A 24,680-nucleotide genomic window follows, 5' to 3' on the forward strand; every position below is an offset into this window, starting at 1 on the left:
CTTTGTAACCAAAGTTTAGCACTTAGAGTCCTTTGTGGAAAATATGAGAGAACTGATTCTGTCTTTTGGGCTTGCCCTATGATACTTCAGCCTTATAAAGGTTCCTCCTGGTTAGTACGCTGTCGCTAGTCCCATTATAAAAATAGTTTCTCGGATTCTTTTAAAAAGATGATACATGTAGAACAACCCGGTATTTAATAATTATCAAGACTATTAATAAGTATTAAGACCTCTATTTGATTTGCCAATGTAGAATTCAGTTATGCAGTATAACTGTCAAGGAATAAATGTAGTTGTAGAACTATCTTGCTGACAATGACATTACACAAATGTCACAATCTCAAGTAGGCCCAACCTTGTTTGCCTTTAGGTGCAGAAACCTAACGTTACACTTGAACAAGTCAGACAAAGCTGAACCACATGCATGATGCAGTTTTACGTTGTGTTGCCTGAACTAAAGCACTCCGAAATTATCCTCACCGCTATTAAAAACACAGGATTGCTAAGGACAGTGTGAATACTGGCAGTAGCTTATTTTGACATTTTATATGAAAGGAGCGTAAAGAATTAGATAAATGTAACAATGTCATACATCTACGCATCGTCAGACACAATGTAGGCTTATTAAACACGTTACTAACACTAGGCCCTACTAGTATGGTAGGGGTCCAACCCACCGACCGGGTCCATAACGACCGGCCGCGTATTATAATGGCATTGCGCGTACAGAAAGAAAATGTACGCATGGGACTACGCGCAACGGTGTTCGATTCTTCACTGGGCTACGCTACCGAGTAAAATGTGGCGAAAACAACTAAGTATTCCCTCTAAATTACCGAAATTTAGCAAAATCGAATAAGGTTTATCGTGTAACTACATATGGTTGAGGGGTCTAGATATCGCGCACGTAAATTTGAAATGCTCTTATAATAGAAGTTATTCTATAATCGTACCTGAATTTTTCAATGAATATCACGAAAAAGCAGAAAAATCACCTCCCAGAATCTCCTGATGATACGATGACGGAGTAGTGCGCTGTCGCCGTTTGTATGTCGGACTTTTTTTTATGCGTTCAATTTCTCGGGGTATGTAAAGATCGCGCAGCTGCCCTCTGTAGTTTCATGCGTGAAAGTGTCTGCCCCTCTGCGGCTGTAACGTGCTCCGGCTTTCGTAGAATATTTTTTCACTTGATATTAAATTTGTCCCTGTTATAAGCAACAGCAGTTTTACCTAACTTGTGTATATTATTGTTATTATTATTATTTTATGTGTTATTATTATCATCATTATTATTATTATTATTATTGTTATTATTATTATCATCATTATTACTATTATCACCACCACCATCATCGATCATCATAATCATCATAATCATTATCATTTTCATTATTATTATTATCACTTCCACCACCATCATTTTATCATTCTTATTATCATTATTTTTATCATTCAATATTTTCATAATCGTTAATGATTTTCATTTATAAAGTTTTCTTACAATATTTCTAATCACTTTAACCAATAATATACACGTAATATAAAATGGAAAAAAGTAAAATATGAACATATACTTTGTGTGTGTGTGTGTGTGTGTTTGTGTGTGTGCTTACCCATTCGTCACCCTCTCATTTTCGTCACCCATACACTCTCATCTAATTTGTTTTCTTCAGTATCATTATGGCCCTCCCCTGTCACAAATATATCACAAGTTAGCGCAAGAAATCACAAGCAAATTCAAATTGAAATCACACTTCAACTTCGATAGACTGAAATATTTATTCCTTTGTAATATTATAATCGTTGTGTTAAAATTTGACTTAAAACACCATTTATTAACAGTATTTCAGCGTAGCTGGCAGCATACATTGTTCTTGTGTATGATGACGTCACGTGGTAAACGATCGATCGAACAAATTACGAATTCTATCGACTCCGAACGAGACAAGCGAGACGACACGTCTAGGCTAGAACATCCTTAGAACAGATTTTAAGGGAAGGTAGGTTTGTACAAGGTAAAAAATTGGAAATTTAGTGGAAAATTTGTTGGAAATCAAAATTTCTTACCTGCTTCCTTCTCATGTTGAGCGGTAAGTCAGGTATGTTTATTCCATGGGCGTATCGGCAAATTTTGCGCTTAGTCCTACGCGTAATATCGCTTGCTATACGCAGTTACGCTATGCGCGATCATTAGGTCCCTGCGCGAGACCTAGTACCCTTACTATATAACTAGGCCTACCTTTGCTGACTCGTTGTTAGATGTAGAGGCGTATCCTTCCGTAATAAATTTGACGATTTTGACCGCAAAATTGTCACCGCCGCTTGTACGATCGTGCACAGTACGTTACACATACACATGACATAAACATTTTGTCGCCCGCTTGCGCTACGACCGTACGAGTTGATGCAGAAACGAGAAATGAATACCGTGAAAAAACAAACCGACTCATCTAATTCATTTCAATTACGATGAAAAGTTTCCTAATGAAAATCAAGTCAAATTCATCAAACAGTCCTTCAAAAGTAATATCGAAGGATTCAAAATATATTCAAATATTATTGGGGGAAAAATTACGACTAGAAAAAAACAGCAGCTTGTCGATAAAACGCGTTTAAGTACGCTTTATACGTATCGTCAATAGAGGGCGGGGTGGTCGGTCGATATGAGCCGGGCAACTGAGTGCGGAAAAAATGACACCCCACGCGTTCGAAGCCGCCATCTAGAGCGCGTACCTCAGATCGCATTTTCAGTGCGCGCTTGTGAATCCGGAGTATTTTCTCCACACGTGAGTAAAATTTCAGGCAAATTGTGAGATTTTTCACGTTTCTATTGATAGAAAAACGTTAGGTGTCCGATATTATGGACACCCAACCATACTACGGAAACGTTTGATAGCGTCAGCAGATCCCCAACAAAAAATTGACAGATTGGGACTGCGCTGAGCACAGGCCTGACCGAGCACGAAATTCAAACATTTTTTTCCATTAATTTAACATCAAATTCAGTGTATGTTCTTACCATTTCATCATTTGGGATCCAATATGTTGATGTTCACCTTGAGTTAGATAATCAAAATACTGCAGGCGCCGTAGAAAAAGACGTTGTGGACGGGTTGATAGGTTGATTCGAGCTTACTCCACGTGAAGCAAAAGGTGAACATGTAACAACGAGCTGAAATCTTTTGGATTGCGCGTATTGCTTTGTCAAACTTCCGCGCCGTTTTCTGGCGTTTGTGCGCGTCAGAGCTAAGGGCCCTTTTCTCGCGTCACGGCCCATCTATATATATATACATATATATATATATATATATATATATATATATATATATATAATATGCCCTCTGGAAAACATTTCCTCAACACTTGGCGCAAAGCTTAATAAACCAATATTAACTACGAACCGGTGTCATTATGCACAGTCATCAATGTGTATGACGTGTTGTCTGATCCATAACGTATAGGATACGTAACGTGTTTTTTACTGCCATAAATGAAATATAATATGCAAAGTAAACTGGTAAGTCTATACTGTTTTCAACAGACACGATCCCGCCTGAATTTGACATCGATTGTCCCCTGACAATGGGGAAATTGAGCACTACGTCGGTGCCGATGAGAGTAACATGGAAGGAACCTACCGCTTCGGATTCAACGTCGTCCCATGTCACCATTGAGTAAGAGTTGACTGAGGAGTTTTAATTTCGAAAGAGTTTCGTTGTTGTTGTTTTGCATTGGTACAAATGGTAGTCATAATCACCAAATCTACAATTTTCACATCAAAACATAAACGAGAGTAGCAAAGAAACAGATATAATCATAAAATCCAAAGGGAGTAGGGTCAGTGGGTTCGCAGAGCCCGCTTGACCACACACACTCAGCACGCAAACACACACACACACACACACACTCAAACACACACAAGAAGATTTACGGTGAAAACTTCTCCCAAGATCCAATGAATCTAAAGAATGTTTACATTTTGCTTAGTTTTCATATACATCTACTAATAACATTTATAGGTTCACCCCCTCCCACACCACCACTGCCAACAACTCTCGCCGATTTATGGTCGGGAGTCTTCACTCCGGTCGAATGATTAAACGCGTTCTGAGAGGTATTTAGAACGTGACTCAAACTCGGTGATACTCGTTCCGGGAGGAAGGGTTTCTGAAACCACCCCCCCCCCTTTTTTTTTTTTTTTTTTGTTTTGTTTTTTTTTTTTTTTTTAGACTGCACTGTAACACAAGCCAGTCGACCAGCACAAAGATGCGTCAGTGCTGCACTGTTCTCCAACTGGAAGAAGCTAAAAGAAGACAGTTGAGGTGATAAGTCTCCCAGGAAATCTGAAATACAAGAAACACCACGGTCTTTGATTTTCAGCAAAGCCCAAATCTTAAGGATGAATTAAGGATGAATTTACCGATTGACCTACATACATGTAATAGTGTCCTGGATTTAGTCTACCTTATTGATGACAAACGAGTGAAAAGCTACCTCGTGGTTCCCATACTCGAGGACGTACATTTGTAAAGATCATGTTAACCCTCAAAAAGTTAGCATTTAGATCCAGATTATGTATCCACGAGCAATGAGATATGAGACAGAGCAAACACTGGGTTTGCGAACCGTTTTTTTTATAAATCATAAGGGCACCCAAATCGGGTTAGAAAATGTCAAAATCAAGTCAGGTCATTTCTTGATTGCTACGTATGCCTACAATTAGGCGGCTGCCCGGGCGGTATTTTCTCCCAAGTTATTAACAGTAAACCGCCCTCTGTAGCTCAATTTCAGAAACGGCTCGTAGTTCGTAGAGGCAGTTTCGTGAGGTAGCAATTAAATTTTGTGGGGTGTCGCGATTTGTGGGGTGTCGCGATCCCATTGCCAACCATAACGATCGTACGCTACGCGGTGGGATAAGCTTATCGGTGGGATAGGCTTATGCGGTTATTGACCACAAGAGGGCTACATAAAAGGAAAGGACACACACACACACAAAAAGGACCAGAGCCGTCACGGTGTCTAGCCTACAGTATAATAGGTATTGAATTGAGTTTAAGAGCAAAGCAGGCTAAAATACTACGTCGAATAAAGTACATTAGACAAAAGAAAAGGCATACGCAGGAAGACAAAATACAAACACAAAACCTGAAGAGATTGAATCCGCATGACAGTTTCCTTCTCCTCCTCACATCATAATGTATTCATTCATCATAATTATTTATTACATGATCTATCATGTCTCATGCATCACTATTTATATTTGAAAAATCATATCCATGAATATTCACTATTGACAAAGTTATTAATTAAAAAAAAATCTTTGAGTTTAGCAATGATTATTTCAAGCCTTCCCCTTTCGTATGAAATAATTTTGAATGATTCCCTTTGCAAAGAAGTTTCGGTCAATGTTTACCCAATTTTTTTTTTCCCGCATATACATAATCTTCTTTTTACAGGCCAATGCTCTGTATGTAGAGTTTTAGCTTGAGCTCATATTAAAGGGATAATGGTTTATAAACTTAACAGCAAGGTACTGACAAAAACGCATCGCGTCATGATCTCTTTTCATGTTTTGCTTTGTCTTTATTTTAGTCGGTACGGCAAAGCACCGGGGTCTCTTTTTTCTGAGGGCGATCATGTGATAACGTATCAGGCGAGGGACACCGTCCCCAACTATTCTACATGCGATATCAAGTTTTCTATAACTTGTAAGTATAAAACAAAATGCAATTTTCCAGACACCAAATGTACGAAGTTGTCGTCTAAGGAGAACAACCGGAATTTGAATCTGTTAAACTGAGAAGAATCGCAAAAGTTTGCCATTGTCTGTTGGCTGTGAGTTTTGTGTGGGCTTTGCTGCTTTGATTTTTTTATGTATTGTTTTGACATTGTTATACCCCACGGTCGAAAAGCTCGAGAAAAGGCTTGATTATTTAATATAATTCCTGGAGTCGTATTAATCTATCTATAACAATCGCCTAATAAAAGGATTACACAGTGCAGTTGCTGGACCAGGTACTTGTGAAACGGTAGTTGTCAGAAATTCGGCTTTACCCGATATTAAGAAGATCACTTCGATGATGCCTTGAAGAAAATCTGTTTCGTTTTTGTTTTCTTATTTTCACGAGTCATAGAGCTCACGGGTGCTACAGTCCATGAGTCATACAACCAACTAGTTCGGCACTATCAAAACAAACAAGGCCCACGAGACTGACATATTATGGTCCGTGCTGTAATGTCGAACTCGTGAGTTTTGTAGCTCATGGACATTCTTTTTTTTTAGTGTCAAAGTCGTTGGCTGTACGACTTCCCTTATCCCTTATCCCTATAATGCGTTGCGGTCGCACTCGTGACGTGCAGTTTAATGTTTAATGCAGAATTAATCAATCTAGATATTTGTCGCGTTAGAATTATTCAGAACATTTGCTATTTCGGAGGTTCGTTATCCAAAATTGAAAACACAACAATGTTCTCTTTCTTAACTTTTTTTTTTAATCAACGAACATCCCGTATAAGGAACCAAAATTTTATTTGCGGAAAATTAGTACCTCTGTAACCGAACGATGAGCAGCAACACTGTCTTCTTGTAGTATTGCTTTTTATCCTGAACCCATTAGATAAGATTTAACCTTTATTGTTGAATGATTAGTCTCTTCACAATGTTTATCTGCTGTTATCATCTATTTTATCAGCTTGCTTTTTCATTTTCATTACACTATAGTAATCAGATGTTCTACGCTGTCCGGGCCACTACACGGAAACGGTTATGTGTCATGCACGAATGGAAATCTAGTCGGATCAACCTGCCGTTACCACTGTTTTCAAGGGTACACCCTCACTAGCGGCTCGAGTACAAGATCGTGTGTCGAAAACAGTGGGAGTGCTGCGTGGTCAGGCTCACGTCCTCGCTGCGTGGGTAGGGAAAGTCATTTATCAACACGATGTATTTTGTAGATAGGCAATAAAGTAACACGTAATCGTGCACGTAACCCTACTTGCAGTCACTTGTTAGACTACAAATCTAGAGATATGACTCATAAATTAATTCTTTCATCAATGATTTTGCAAACTAACAAACGCAATATACGACATGCAAATCAGAGAATTTCTTTCTATTTATGAGGCATCTTCATAATGTCACAATGTCTTTGATAAAAAAAAATGGATGTGTCGTAGGAAATACATACAAAACTTCTCTTCCATCTTATCATCTCTTTTATTAAACAGTGATACATATAGGTATTACATTTAATTTCATTTAGTTTGTGTAGCCTCCATAAATTACATTATATATATATATATACATATATATATATATATATATATATATATACACATATATATATATATATATACATACATATAAAACAATTATGTCATATTCATATCTGGAACTAATTTATGTAGTGGAACAAACAGAAAAGCGGATTATTGTTGAGGTAGGACCTAAAAAAATATACAAACATGATGCACCCATACACACCAACACAGAAAACAGTGATTACTAGTAATTAGAGAAATTTTCAAATGAACCAATATCGACAATAATGCCTAGTAGCGTTGTCACTAATCTTCATATAGTTATTTTATTTCCCGATTTCAACAGATCACTTTCACATGAGCTTATGCTTAATAACAGTTTACGCTCAATATAATAGTTACAATCCCTGAATTTGCGGTGTCGGTGGGGAAAAATAGGAGCGATTGTAGTTCACAATACTTTTGAAACATTGGTAGCCTAGCTTTCGGTGCACGTTTATACTGTGCATATCACTTGTGTAATACATGTGTTGTCTATATTTTCTTTATATAATTACAGGTTTTTAAACTCCAGGCATTGCAAAGTTCATTTCGTTAACAAATTCATAAGATTCAAACTGTAAGGCCTAAGTAAGGATATACGCCTATGACTGTCGAAGGTTTGGGATCTTAACTTAAAATGCGACCGTGCATCACAAAACGAACAAAAAGTCGCATTCCTTGATTTCACGTGAGGACTCAAAAAAGCTGAAATGGGTCAACCGAGCCAATCTTGAGGTTTTTCATATTTTCTGAAAAAGCTATCCTTGTTCTGCGTTATTCTTTAGTTTTGGATCATAACATGAATATGAAAGTGTGTTTTGAGCAGTTTTTCTACAACCTTTTTTCGGGGGAGAGTATAGAATGATCAGGATTGTCTTAGAGGCCCCTTTTCATTTCTTGAAATCCTTTGTATACGCTCCAATTTCAAGTCCCAATAACTTTTGAAAGGATATTGCTACTGCTTTGAAAGTTGGCATTAGCCACGGACATAGTGTGTTAATAGAGCGTGCTCAATTTTAGCTTAGTCTAATAATCCCTTCGTTGTTGTTGCTCCGGTTGTTTACATCATGTGTTTTCCCCTTTCATCACACAGCTAGCACAGTTTGGTAAGGATTAAGGGCTTGGATAGACTCTGCTACACAGCCTCGTTTCTCAGTTCACACTTTCCCAGAGTGTGTGTTTCTTTCCAGTGTTTAGCGAGATTAGGGGAGTGCATTTGAATGGAATTGTACATCATTTTAAAGCTTTTTGTTGGTTTTGTGATGCAGGGTCACAAATGGTATTACCATAACCATTTTGATTGTTAACATTACTGTGTCAGTATAATACTGATAAGTTCAATTTGTTTACTGACGGTTTTATTACTTAGGGAAAGACACGATACAGTAAATCATTAGATATGTTATCAAAACCTGAATTGTCTTTTTTTACAAGTTCTTTTTAAATACAATGAATAATTTTCATTGACTTCAACGTGTTGGAAAAGAAGGCAAAAGATAATATAAGGAAAATGTAAAATGTATCAACTGTATAATTAGAACACGAATGACTATCTTAAAGTTCTTTATAAGAAATATCGAAATAAAGTTACTAACATAGGTTGAAAAGAAATATTATAAGGAAAAGTTATCTGACAGTAGTGGAAATTAAAAAAAGACATGGGACGTGTAGTGTTATAATAAAACAGATATAAATGAAAAAGAGATTTGTTATTTGTTGAATGCATTTTTTGTTAACATTGGCTATGATATCAATTTTTCTTTTGATGATTCAGATGAACATGATCTTCATCATGTTAAAAACGTTGAGTCAATCGCATTGAAAAAAAAAATGCTTGTAAATTAATAATTGGTATAGTAATCAGTTTTAAGAATGATGTCAGTGCTGGATATGACAATATTGATGTTCGAATTGTTAACTCTTTATGTGCAACATTTGCACGCCCGACTCAGTCAACATCGTGCCAAGTGCGCATATTCTGCTCAAATGCACAAACCCGCCCCAAACGATCGATAAATCACCAAATGCCACAGTAAAATGAACGTGTTTCTCACAATGGCATTCCTGTCACATGTAGCTTGCATTTTATGTGGTGATTGGCTATCAAGGGTTGTTCCTTATTGGTTTTGATTGTACTTTCTAATTTCTTTCATGGTTTGGGTGTAAAAGTCATGACTCTTATGCAATAATGTAGCTTTGTCATTTGAAAGAAAAGCAACCATACATTTGTCGTATAATTTCATCAAAGCAAAGCTTGATTTTTTCTTCAACTTTGCTCATTACATTTCCAGGGTAACAAAACTAGATAAAATTTACATAGATTTGAAAAAGATATTTCACACAGGGCGTTTACATCATGGCACATAAAGAGTTAAGAGTTATTCATTTGATATGTTCGCCTTTATGTGTAATATTTAATGAGTATGATTTTTTTTCAAATAAACTGAAGATGGCTACAGTTTTACCATTTTTTTTCTTTTTTAAGTGGATCCCCTAATGAAATGACAAATTATCATCATATATCAGTTTTATCTGCTTTCCCTGAAGTCTTTGATTTTTTTTTATATATATTTCTTTTAATTTATTTATTTTTTTTATTTTTTTTTTTAATATGGGCTGGTTGAATATTTGCCGAAATGCAACATTACCAAGAGAAATCAGTACGGATTTAGAAAGGGACACTCCACATCTTCTGCTTTGATTGATTTTATTCATAAGGCAATCTATGCAATAGACAGCGGGAATATGACACGCTTGATCATTACATTCTCTTAGCTAAATTAAGTCAGTATGGAATTTGGAATTGATTTCTTTTTAAAACTTATTGAAAGTTTCTTTTTTTATTTATCGTACGCAGTTTGTATTTTATTTATAAGGATGTTTCAGAATACAAAAACATAAGACGTAATGCGTCCGGGAGGTCGATCCTCCGGTTTATTTATTTTTTCTTCTGTACATATATAATTTACGAAATATTTCTTATATCTTACAATGTGTTTTAATGTGCTGACGATACAAGCATTTTGTTCTTTCATGATGACATTGATTCTCAATGAGAGGTTTTCAATAAAGTATTTTAATAGGCTACAAATTGGTTACGAATGAACAAATTATCAAGTGATACATCAAAAAACAAACTCTTTAATATACACAAAGAAAAAAATGAACCATTGACAATGTATCTGTTTAAATTTGGGGTTTTCAAATCATGCAGGCTTCTTCCTTGAAATTCCTTGGAGTCCATGAATACAATAAATTGAATTGGTCATATCATGTTCATTGTGTTTATAATAATTTATCAAAAATATTGGTGTAATGTGTAAACATAGTTTTCTCCCAAAGTTTCTTTTGAAATCAATTTATAATGCTATAATTTTACCTCATTTGTGTTATGGAATAACTGCTTTGGGTAATGTTCATGAATGTCATATTCAAAACTTTTAGTATTTCAAAAACGTGCAATGCGAATTATATTCCATGCCTCTTTTCTTGCCCATACTGACCCACTTTTCTTCATCCCTGAAAATGATTATTTGCAGTTGAATGATATCTATAAATATCAAGAGGGAATTTTTCTCTATTTATGTAAGAATATTTCATTACCAAAGACTCTCTTTGATTCGTTCACTTATTATAAAGAAATTTATAATTATTAAGATACGCGATCCGCGAATAATTTTTAACTACTTCAATCTCGTTCTTCTTGTTATCAATGATCTATAATTCACAGTGGTTATATCCAGTGGAATTCTCTCCCCTGTGCGATCATAATACGGTCTCTCTGAAAATATCTAAATTTAGTTAGCAAAAAACCTCAATAATTACACCCAAACTCATTGAAGTCAAGATTATCAATACGTATCCCTTGTGTTTTAAGATATTCTGTATTTTATTATTTGTGTTTCTGTGTTTTGATTGTTTTTTTTCTTTGTCTTGTCCAATTCTTACGTTTAAACTTGAACACATTAATGATTGAAATTGAATGAATATTATTCTAGATCGATCGAAAATAAAGGTCACTTCTTTTCTGGTTGGTACATGCCTTAGCATGCATGTAAACATATGTACGTATGATTGTCATTTTACTTTGCTATATACCCAACCCACATGTAGTGTCTTTTTCAACACTGTTTAACCTATATGTTTGTAATAGTATTCTAATATCGATGTTTGTGTGTATGTTTATTTTTTGTTGTTGTTGAAATAAAGAAACGTAAAAATTATCATAATTATTGTACTATTATATCTGATCTATATCAAATTATACAATATCATATCATGTCATGTTATAATTATTATGTATGATAACGACTCTCATTGCTCGCAGCTTGTGTGGACTTCTTTGGTCTGTTGTTCTTTTTTTAATATGACACCATGTTCTTCTACTCAACTATTGCTTGGCTTAGAATTGACCTGCCCAGCAATAGTGGTGACCTCTCCCCCTGGAAATGGCCAAGTCACATGCACGAATTGAAACGTATATCAAAGCGTTTGCTCGTACACATGCGACAGCGGCTACCGCATTCCACCGGGACAGACCAGGGACAGAGTGTGCACAGCGAGCGGCTGGACTGGATCACTGCCGACTTGCGAAGGTGAGTCAAAATCAATTCAAAACAATTGTTTGCTATACTGTTCTGGTATGAGATGACAAAACTAAACACATGCAAGTTTTGAACATGACAAGTTATTCACTGCAGAGTTACTTAACAAAGACATATGGTTAAAAAACATATTATAATTATGTGTCTTATGGAGATGAGGAGTTGGAGAGGAAACACACACACACACACACACAGACACACACACAAATCTATCCGATTCGATAAAACTTACATATTTGCATACACTCATTCATCCATTTACATACCATCTTCAATACATCCTGTAAATTAGTTTTAGGGTTTTTCTTATTATAAAAACGGCGTATTTTGGTGTTACAACGTAAAATAGAAATAGTTAATTGTGCCCCTGCATTACAAAATCAGCAGAAAGTCACCTGGTATTTAAATCAGGAACATATTCTGAAAGAGCAGACTTTAAGCTTTAAAAATGAATAGCTCAGTTCAGACGGACTAGGGATTATGTAAATAATAGTTATGTGAAAGAAAAAGAGGCTTTGAAGTATAGGGCCTATTCATGCACCTGATATCCCGAGCCGTGTTCTGTGTCCTTGTTATTATCAGATGTTTTATATTTTTTTATCGTTCTCCCTCTATGTATGTTTCTCCTTTCCTTAATTCTTCTCTATGTACTTCTTCTTCACTTCTTCATTTTCCCACAGCCTTCGCTCCACCTGCTTCCTTAAGGTGGACATGTCTGCAATTGGCATAATTATTTTTTTTTTTTTGGTAACCTCATTCACCTGCAAAAGCTACTCCCTCTATTAATTGATCCCTCCCCCATCTTCTTCCTTGATCTCTTGTCTTTGTCACCATGTCATTGTCATTCTCCGTCCTCATTTTTACTTCTTTGCCCTATTTTTCCCCTTTGTATCTCTATCATCATTATCCTATTTGCTTGCATTTTGTTCATTTATTTTCCCCTTTCAATTTTTATCATCAGCATCCTATCCGTTTACATTATTTTCTTTATTTTATCCTTTTTCTAGTCTTGTATGTAATGTTCTCTCCATTTTTTTTCACCTTCTTGATGCACAGATACTTCTGAACCCACCTTTGAAAACTGCCCGCCATCACAAATTCTGTATGCGGCTGAGAGACAGGAGACAGTGATTGCCTCGTGGACCCCACCCACAGCCATAGACAATTCAGGCGACGATCTCACGATTATCAGACATGACGGCCCAACCCCAGGTTCCGTACTACCCCAGGGACATTATGTAGTCATGTACACTGCGGAAGATGATAGCGGAAACATGGGTGCATGTTCGTTCGCAATCACAGTACAAGATCAAATGCCCGGCAGGTTATTTAAATCCTCAATTTGTATAAATCCTCAATTTGTATAAATCCTCAAATCCTCATATTTTATTTAAAAAAACATGTTATTTAACAAGTTGATAAGAATTTCCAAGCTATTGTTATGAACAAGAAATTCGTACCTCTAATGCCAGTGTGTGTTGATGATCTTCACAGTTTGTAATTTTTCGATGGTGCCATCATCCAAATAAAAAAAAAACAACACAGACATCCCATTCTGGCCGTAAAACAGAAAGACAGTGAGCCTGTAAATATTTTTTTTTTTGATTGGAATTATGTGGAGGGCTTAAAGATAGCTTGTCTCTCTTTTCATAAAGAATTCTTATGACAGTAACTTTTTTCGATCAACAGATATTGCACCTAACATGCCTAATTCACAACGTTGCCGTTATTTTCGTGTTCAATATTCTAACGTTTGCTGATCTAGAATATTCCGTCCGTGATATCAGGGATCAAAATTCATTTATTGCATTGTTTATCGTTAAAAAAATCAAAATTTACAATTAGCTCTTCTTTGTTAGACTAATTATCTGGTGAATCTTGTATTCACTGGAAGCACAATTTCTCATCTGTAATGATGGAAAAGTACACAAAGTCCAGCATGTGCCAGGGAGCACCTTGTGCAGACAGTAAAGGATGTTGAGCATGCTGTCGAATGCAGCCTACACAAGTACTCTTACAGAGCGGTCTGCTAGAGAAAAAAACACGAGACAAGGAGTGACATTAAAGGGACTGTACAGTACTGGTTGACACCTAATTTCAGGTTTCTAACATTTCTAGGTGAGATAATAAGAAATCTCATACGAAATATGAAAGAGCATGCAATTCTATGAGGAATTCAACGTTTATTTGATAAAAATTGGTTTTGAAATGGCTGAGATATCCAAAAAGAGCGATTCTAATAAAGTGTGGGACCCACACTTTGGAACGATCGCTTTGTTTTATTTTGTTTTTGGATGTTTCAGTAATTCCAAACCCGATTTTCATCAAATAAACTTTGAAATGCTCTTTAAATGGTATGCTCTGTGCTATATCATAAGTGTTTTCTGGTATCGTGCAAAACTTTAAAAGCCCCAAATTCTCATCTCAACCAAAACTGTACTATCCCTTTAAGTCCTGGTACAGCTATGTAGATCTTACTTACTTTCTGAATACAGATAGAAGATATAAAGTCAGTGAAGCAACATATACTGTGTTCTCCCATTCCCAGCAAATTTTGACCAAAGGCAAAATTGATGTCTTGATATGACTCGACAATGACACCAAGGATTGCGTTTAGGACAAGTAAGATATTTTTAATAGCAGACGCTCGATTTTAAGTGGAAATACATCATGTACATAATTCTATAACCGACATTATCTTCTTGACGTGTACTATTAGAAATAGATATCTTGATGTTCATGTGAAACGCAGAACATGACTCTCTCAAAGAGCATTGATGTCACGAATCTTGTTATCCCGCTGTTTTTTTTTTCATTATCATTATTGTGTCATTCATTTTCATGTGCATGTTTGTGTAAGGATTTTTGTATCTCATAGGTTACTTCTTCTACCGCGCCTTGAGCACGTTAGCTATGTGGAATTGGCGCATTATAAGCACCCTGTATTATTATCATTATCATTATTTAAAAAATGCAAAACAACTTTATTATCGTTTTCCAACTTGAAGTCATCCACTGCTCCAGCATCCCCATCTCACACGGTCTGCTGGCTAGCTGTCCCAGTGGCAACCTACTGGGTTCGACCTGCACCTTCAGCTGTAGCCTTGGTTACCGTCTCCAAGGGGTAGGTAACACCATCTGCCAGAGGGACGGACTTTCTGGAAGTTGGACCAATCAACCTCCTGTCTGTGAAGGTAACGACCGAACATTGTTTTTACCCTAGCAATTGAAGCACTGCATATCAAATAGAGATCGTCCATTACCAGCGTAAATGAAAAATGTAGCCAGATAAGCTTTTGTAGTACAAGCTCTGTGAGAGTTAATCATTACATTCAATATGGCATGTACGTCGCCATGATTAGATATCCTTAACTCATTGATAAAATATCGGTGGAAACTTGAACATGTAACAATGGGAGGGGGGGGGTGTAAGTGAGTTACCATTCCGTTTAAGTGCACTGAGTCGTATTCTTTGTGAATTAAACAAGAGCCATGATATAATATTTTTAATGTTTAAACAGAAAGTTTCTCTAAGTTTGTGTTTTTTTTGTTTCCAACCAACATAATATTATACGTTTACATCAAATAATGCTAACAGCACAAACGTTAACCTTTATATCTAGTGGTTTAAGTACGCACTTGAAATAATTGAATACCAGTGATATTGTCAGGAGAAAATAAACGCTTCCAACTTCCCACTTAATTCCCTGTTTACTCTCCTCTTAGAGCTTCAATGTCCAGCCATAGATCCGCCAGATAATGGAGCATTCCTGAATGGTCGTGTGTGCCAACGCTCCTATGGTACATCCTGTTACTTTGAGTGTCTTTTGGGCTTCCGTATTAACAACAATGTGCTCCGGTGTGTGGCTCAGCCAGGGAGTGAAGAGGCATTCTGGGAAGGCACTGTGCCGGAATGTGAAGGTGCGACGACCCGAACATTAATTTTTGTGACTTGACAATCCAAACCCCAATACCATGCAGCGAACCTGCACCCTATTAATCAAGCTCAATGCAAAATTTGAGGATATCATTTTTGGATGACCTCCCTATGGTTCCTACAAAAAAGGGAGGAATTAAGGGGGAATAAGCAATCACATCTCACAGGTTTTGTTTTGTTTTGTTTGTTTGTCTGTCTGTTTTTTTTACGTTGCCACATTTTTAGAACGAATTGATGCTTAGACAAACTTTAAAATACTGGTTTATATGGATTTCGGTGAAACTGAACTAATACTCTTTTTCTACTCGTATCATCCCTTACAAAACGTTACAGGCAGTTTAGAGATTGTATCAAACAGGGTTATAAAAAGGCACTTACAATGCACTGCTGATTTATGATTTCATTGACTTATAAAAAAAGTTCGAATATATTTGAACGCACATTTTGAAAGACAAAGAATCAATATATATATATATATATATATATATATATATATATACATATACATGTGTGTGTGTGTGTGTGAGTGTTTGTGTGGGTGGGTGTGTGACCCTGCACCACAAAAACCAACGAAAAGTCCCCAGACATGGATTTTTAGTTAAGGGCAGATTCTGACAGTTCAATCCCTAAGCTGTCAGACTATGTATAACTCAATTGAATGGACTATCCTAACCGATATAAATATTGTAAAGAAAGCGCACGGTCTGGAAAAGTGTGAACTGAGAAAAGAGGTTCTGAAGGAAAGGGTCTATTCCAACATTAATCTTTATTAAGTCGTTCCACCTGTGCCTGGAATGGGACAGAAAACAGGATGTAAATCACATAGCAACAATAATGAAAGGATTATCAGATTAAACTGTAATTAAACATTCTCTATTACATTTTGTCCATGATTAATGTCAACTTTCAAAGCAGTGGCATCTTTAAAAAGTTATCAGAGTTGAAACTGAAGAGTATGCAAAGAATTTTCCCGAAATGAAAAGGACCCTCTAATACATACCGTATAAGCCGTAAATTTCGCGAGTGTAAATTTTCGCGAATCAGAAATTCCCGACGATTTCGCGAGTGGTTAAATTTGCGATCGTGGAGTCTTGTACTGAACGGAGACATGTACACGCTAGTCTGGGTGCCAAATCCACTTTTTTGGCCTAACCTTGTTTTACCGGCCACCAAATGTTTTTCGATGGTTTACCCCAATTTCAAGGGTGCTGAATCCGAATATGGATGATGCAACTCTTGCATCCTTGAGGGTTTTGAGATATTCAAGATGGCCGCCAAAATGGCCGCCCAAACCGGAAATTCCCATGTATTTCCTTCTAAATGGTGAGAAATTGAAAACAATTCATGGTTTTACCCTATTTCGATGGTGCTGAATCCGAATCTGGATGATGCAACTCTTGCATCCTTGAGGGTTTTGAGATATTCAAGATGGCCGTCAAAGTGGCCGCCGAAATGACCGCCAATTAAAACCAGAAATTCCCATGTATTTCCATCTAAATGGTGAGAAATTGAAAACAATTGATGGTTTTACCCTATTTCGAGGGTTCTGAATCCAAATCTGGATGATGCAACTCTTGCATCCTTGAGGATTTCGAGATATTCAAGATGGCCGCCAAAATGGCCGCCCAAACCTTGAGGGTTTTGAGATATTCAAGATGGCCGCCAAAGTGGCCGCCGAAATAACCACTAATTAAAACCAGAAATTCCGATGTATTTCCTTCTAAATGGTGAGAAATTGAAAACGGATTGATGGTTTTACCCTGTTTGGAGGGTGCTGAATCCGCATCTGGATGATGCAACTCCTGCATCCTTGAGGATTTTGAGATATTCAAGATGGCCGCCAAAATGGCCGCCAAAACCAGAAATGCTCACGTATTTCATTCTCAAAGGTTCAAAATTGAGAACAATTGATGGTTCTATCCTATTCCGAATTCAAAATGGCCGCCAAAATTTCCACGTATTTCAATTGTAATGTTTCGCAATTGAAAACAATTTTATTGATGATTCTACCCTATTTCGATCACTGTGCTGAAAGCGAATCTGGACGAAACCACCCTTACATCAATTGAGAGTTTGGAGATATTCAAGATAGCCGCCAAAATGCTAGCCAGAATGGTGAGAAATTGATAACAATTGATGGTTTTACCCTATTTCAGATTTTCGTCAATGGCAAAATCTAAACCCAACCATACTCTGCTGATAAACGAACGGATATTGTACATCCCAGTTTGAACTTGCTGTACAGTGAAACCATCTTTACCGGATATCTTGGAGTTTGTAAGACACAGCTGTGCCAGAAATGAATCCTGCAAGACTACAGATATTTGAATATTTGAAAGATTACACTGTTTCATCTACATATCATGGATATGTTTTGAACACTAACAATCAGTGGACAAGACATACCCATCTCGATCATATTGTGATAGTGATATAGAGAAGTTTACTGAGATTCCCAATATTACCTGTTTTAATCCATGAACAGTTTTAATCGTTTCGTGTATGAACACTCACATTGGTTACTTGGTTTATATTGGTGGTCTTGATGACATTGTTGAAGACAAGAGTTGGACATTTATATAGTTCTGCTTCAATTTTTTCTTCAATATGATGTAATATTCACATATATATATATATATATATATATATATATACACATATGGGGCGACAAACCTCGTATCTACAAAATGTCACATGTTCAGGAGAGAAAAAACAAAAACAAAAACAAAGAGCAAACGAACATGGCAACCCAAGCACTATAACAAATGAGAGAACATTTCCTTTGACAAACCATGGTAGCTTCATTTTTGGGGTAAGACAGCTAAGATTTGGACATGACATCATTAACTGATTATCTGTTTATTCAAAAAAGTCATTTTCACTAAAATTTCAGATACAGGGTCTTGTCGCCCAAGCGACGATATCATATATACACACGAGGGGATGGAAAAATCACAGGTATATAACGCGCAGTAGAAAAAACAACCAACCAAACAAACAAACAACAACATGTAAGGTAATAGTTGATAGTACAGTACTTACGAATATCATAATCACGCAGAGTGCTTTTGAAATTACCCTTATATTGATATCTACTGTAGTGGTCATAGATGAAACCATTTCTAATAATAATAATAATAATAATAATAGTGGCCTCTTTAAGCGCTGAAATCCATCAATTATGCTCATGGCGCTCTTACATATGAAATAGCAAATGAAATACAAACAAAAACAAGATGCTTACTATACATAACGAAATCAATCTCAGAACATAACAAAAATCCTTCATGTACAAATTATACAGTAACTTATATAGTGTACAAAACGACTCAAATTATAACATTCACGTTCATTCACGACTGGGAATTCAACAGATGTTTAGTGACGTAATCAGAATATGCCACAAGTTTCATAAGAGTACGCGGCGAGACTCATAAGAATACAAGACAAACTTCAACACCAAATACCAGCAGGTCATAATTTAATATAACTCTTATAGCCAAAAAGGATTAACTTCACATCAGTGTGCGGAGCCCTTATTGGCTACCACAGGTATTACTTTATAACAATTGTGCATAAAGAAATTTTAAGTCTTATCTTTTTGTTTGTACGTTTCAGTATGATGTCAATATCATTTTTCTTTCCATTACGTGTTAAAGTTCTGTTTGAGACATATCGGAATATCTCAGTATATTACAATACCACTGTGACAGTCATTTTGGATGCCATTAATTGTTGGCTGATTTGACAAATTTGCTCAACCGAGTTGAATTCAAGACAATACGGATTATTGCTTTTAATCACTTGCTTCACGTTATACCAAAATATTTCACAATTTATAAGAAAATATTAAGGAATTTCCGTTTATACAGGACATTTGTAAATATCTCAAAACCTTCAGCACCCTCGAAATGGGGTGAGACCATCAATTTATTATCAAATTTTCACCATTTAGAAAAAAATATTAAAGGGACTGTACAGTACTGTTTGAGATGGGGATTCATGTTTTCAACATTCCTAAGTGAGATAATGAAAAGCCTCCTATGAAATATGAAAGAACATGTAATTTTAAGAAGGATCCAACGTTTATTTGATGAAAATTGGTTTTCAAATGGCTGAGATATCCCAAAAAGTGCTAATAATAAAAGGCGACATGCCACAACTTTATTATCATCTCTTTGTTTCACCTTGTTTTTGGATATCTCAGACATTTCAAAACCGATTTTCATCTAACAAACTTTTGATACCCCTTAGAACTGCACGCTCTTTGACATCTCATAGAGTGGTTTCTGAATATCTCGCAAAACGTTAAAAGCTAAATCCTCACCTCGACCAGAACTGTACACACCCTTTAACATTGGAATTTCAATTTCTGTCAATTATTTTGGCGGTCATCTTGGACATCTCAAAACCCTAAGGAACGCAAAAATGGCAACAACAAAATGTCGAGGGTGCTGAATAGCGTCTAAAAAATTTCAATATTGACGGTCATTTTGGCGGTCATCTTGGAATTCCAAAAAAAATCCAAAAACACAAGAGTTGCATTAACCAGGTTCGGATTGAGCACCCTCAAATAGGGTAAAACCACCAAATGTTTTCAATTTTACATCATTTAGAACGAATTAGGGGGCCTACATGGGAATTTCCGTTTTTGACGGCCATTTGGGGGCCAATTTGGCGGCCATCTTTATCATCTCAAAACCATTAAGGATGCAAGAGCTGTATCCTGCAGGTTCAAATTCAGCAAACTCAAAATAGGGTAAAACCATCAATTTGTTTTCAATTTCACACGAGTTAGAAGGGAAAAGGGGGTCTACATGTGAGTTTCCATTTTTGGCGGTAATTTTGGTGGCCATCTTTATTATCTCAAAACCCTTTAGGATACAAGAGTTTTATCAAGATTCTGATTCAGCACCCTCGAACTAAGGCAAAACCATCAATAGTTTTTCAATTTCTCACCATTTAGAAGGAAATATAGTGGAATTTCCGGTTTTGGCGGCCATTTTGGCGGCCATCTTGAATATCTCAGAACCCTTAACGATGCAAGAGTTGCATCATGCTGATTCGGATTCAGCATCGTCTAAATAGCTTCGAACTATCAATTGTTTTGAACTTCTCACCATTTGGAAGGAAATACATAGGAATTTCCGGGTAGGGTACATGCAGGTAATATGAGACTGCAGGTAATATGGCACGCGTGACTTAAAAACTTATTACTTATTACTCCACCTGAACCACTTCCAAAATGCATTTAGCGCCATCTATAGTTTTATATCATCACTGTGCTTAGTTCTTGATGATTTTCCTGCTCGCTGACTGAAAGTTTGGTGAGAATATCACCAAATACTGAAAAGATATGTAAAAATTGCAGTATTTTTTAGCCTTGATATAAGATTTGACATTTCACCAATTACACTGGTGTAAGTAAAGTTATTGTGTGTGAAATCAATTCTTTGCATTTTACGTAAGCTCATTGATTGGTTTAACCAAAGAAAGTGTGTTTTGGTCTATGTACTGTACTAAATATGTGTTATATGGCTTCAAAGGGGACCAACAAGACCCAACAAGCTGCAGGTAATATGAGACGTCAAAATGGCGGACAGGTTTTATTGACATCTCTGATTTCAAATGACTTGCTAATTAGATAGAAGCCAACATCAAAATACTTCATTTTCTTCTCTGACAGTTTTTTATATTCAAAGTATATAAGAAATGTATCGCAAAGTACAACACACAGCTATATGAACATGTATGTAAATTACTATTTGTGTACTTTAGATAGGGTGCTTCCAAATTAATGCCACAATTAATTTGGTGTGCTCTAATCTTCAGTTAAAGTGTTATTTTATATGTGTTAGATACTGTACACGATTACTTCAAACATTTGAATTCACAATCAGTTTTTACCATAAAAGACTGGGGTCTCAAGGTTTTGTGTGATATTTCCGCGGTTTTTATTATTTTTTTATCAATTTTCTTTTTGCAACTGAGCTAGGCCAGGCCTAGCTCAGTTGCAAAAAAAAAAAAAAGAATAATAAAATGTAATAAAATGCCCGTCAGGATTATCTTTTTTTCTTTGATCTTTTGTGCAACATTTGATACCTATTTTGTAAAAATAAAAGTAAAAGACCTTTACATAATAATCTCATGTCGGTAATGAAATCTCATGTCGGCGTCAAATTTGAGAATTTCTGAGATTTGTGTACAAACACACGGAAAATTGCGTTTCATGCTTAAAATCAAATTTTGGCTTAAAATTGTGTTATTTGTCTCAGTTTTAGATAATATTCATATGATATCTATTAAAATTAAATAGTCAAACAACACCAATAGAAAAAACTCATGAATTTAAGACATAAGATTGTCATTTTAACATGTCTACCATGCACAGTCTCATATTACCTGCACATGCAGGTAATATGAGACTTCTGCGATGATGTCATAATTTGCATATTAACTGTCAACAAAAATATTTGATTGGTGCAAATGCTAAATAAAAGGAAGGATGAATAGTTGCTAATTCCCAAACACAAAATTTGATGGGTTTCTCTGTATGCATCTTCATGCCATTTATGCAAATGAGCTTAATAGTCTCATATTACCTGCATGTACCCTAATTTGGCTGCCATTTTGGCGGCCATCTTGAATATCTCAATATCCTCAAGGATGCAAGAGTCACATCCAGCCAGATTCGGATTCAGCACCCTCGAAATAGCTTAGTACCATCAATTGTTTTCAATTTCTCACCATTTAGAAGGAAATACAAAGGAATTTCCGATTTTGGCGGCCATTTTGGCGGCCATCTTGAATATCTCAAAATCCTCAAGGATGCAAGAGTTGCATCATCCAGATTTGGATTCAGCACCCTCGAAATAGCTTAGTACCATCAATTGTTTTCAATTTCTCACCATTTAGAAGGAAATACATGGGAATTTCCGGTTTGGGCGGCCATTTTGGCGGCCATCTTGAATATCTTGAAACCCTCAAGGATGCAAGAGTTGCATCATCCAGATTCGGATTCAGCACAAAAAAAAAAAAAAAAAAAAAAAAAAAAACATTGGGTGGACGGTAAAACAAGGTTCAGCCTTTGGCACCCAGACTACGCGTACGTCATACATTACACACATCGAGATCACAGTCAATAAATTCGCTTCTCTCCAATCTCTCGAATAGCACATGACTTGCAAAATTCGCAAAAATAAAAACCTCGCGAAATATTCGACATAAAACTGATCGCAATATTCTACCCAAAACGATGTGGTAGAAAAACTGCTGAAAAACCCACTTCCCTCTTCATTTTATGAGCCCAAATTGTGACATAATGTAGAGAAAGAATAGCTCTCTCAGAAAATATGTAAACCCAAAATTGACGTGGTTGGCCCAATTCACCTGTTTTGAGTCCTTACATAAAATTAAGACGTGCGACTTTTTGTTGGTTTTGTGATGTACTTTTCACATAATATAAATCAAGAAGGAGTAGTAAACAAATGTATATGCTCACCTTCTTGATGAATTTGTTTTCAATCGATTAGTGAAATTAGGAAATAGGAAATTATACGTATCCATTGTACGTATGAAAAACAAAAGTTAAGTGATAAATTATATTTTCCGTACGTGGTCGCAATAGGCCTGCAGGCTATATATTGGTGGATATTCATCAAAGTTACTGTGACAATTATAACATTGATCACGAAATTCAGCGATATCAATAGAGCAAAACTTTGTTGTCGATAAAACGAATATTTGTTTTATTTGTGATCAAAGTTCAAAGCTGTTATTAACCACAGGAGGTTATTTTTATACACGCATACTTTAATAGCTTTATGAAACAATAGGCTATTTAAAAAAGCTATTTAAAATTACTTCATATTTATTTATTTCACATTTATTTCCTTTTTATTTATTTATTTATTTCAAATATTAGGGTGGATTGCCCTTTCAGCACGGCTGATTTTCAAAGGTTTACACACAACATACATATTGTAAATTCACATAAAACAACAACAGCGATAAATGCACAATAAAAACTATACACCATGGGTATAAAATCATTGTAAAAGAAGGTAAATTGCTTTCGACATAATTATCAATATGGTACATTAAAACAAAAAGAGAAAAAAAACATTATTAAATATAATGACTTATAGCCGACAACCAATATACTAATCAACAACAACAATGAAATGTTTTTAAGTGTGTGCGTGTATGTGAGGGAGGGAGGTTATCCAAACCTGAAACTTGAACCGGTAACCAGATAATGACATGTATTTACAATAACACCTGCAACTGGAATCACGAGGAATTGATGATGTAAAACTCACAATATACAATTGCTTAATATACTTTAGTTTCATCCTGTCAACAAGAGAGTGCATATCGGTTCAATTAAACTCACAAGGTCGTTTTGCATTGGCTGTCACAACCCTGCTGGAAAGAACGCAGTGGCCCACAGTGTGAGAAACGCAGTGTGAAGACGATGTGAACACTGTGTGAAATCTCTTCACACTGTAAAATTCGAGCATTTTAACAGTGCGAACACATTTTGAATCGTCAATTCACAGTGTGACACAAAACATCACCATGTGAAAACTCTGTGAAAAACAATCCACAATGTGAAATCATCTCCACGCTGCTGAATTCGAGCGTTTTCACATAGTCGACTATGTGACCACACTGTGAACACACTGTGAACACACTGTGGGACACTATGTTCTTTCCAGGAGGGTATCATTAAACATAATAGAGTCTCGACCACTTGACAACCATTCCTAGTGCAAGAATTTAGATAACCTTTCGTCATTTCGTTTGATTATCAATTCCTCAATAACAAGGAATCC

At 36.1% G+C, this 24,680-nt stretch overlaps 1 protein-coding gene across 1 annotated transcript in view; it reads left to right on the forward strand.

Annotated features, from left to right (window-relative positions):
* LOC140243625 (uncharacterized) overlaps positions 1 to 24,680 on the forward strand; it is a 117,352-nt gene that overhangs the window by 39,031 nt on the left and 53,641 nt on the right. The window contains 7 exon segments of the mRNA XM_072323289.1: positions 3,542 to 3,674; positions 5,593 to 5,708; positions 6,722 to 6,916; positions 11,709 to 11,897; positions 12,963 to 13,226; positions 14,915 to 15,100; positions 15,633 to 15,827. Of these exon segments, the coding sequence (XP_072179390.1) occupies positions 3,542 to 3,674; positions 5,593 to 5,708; positions 6,722 to 6,916; positions 11,709 to 11,897; positions 12,963 to 13,226; positions 14,915 to 15,100; positions 15,633 to 15,827 (1,278 nt within the window).

The sequence above is a fragment of the Diadema setosum genome, chromosome 20, assembly GCF_964275005.1.
Source record: "Diadema setosum chromosome 20, eeDiaSeto1, whole genome shotgun sequence".
Lineage (NCBI taxonomy): Eukaryota > Metazoa > Echinodermata > Echinoidea > Diadematoida > Diadematidae > Diadema > Diadema setosum.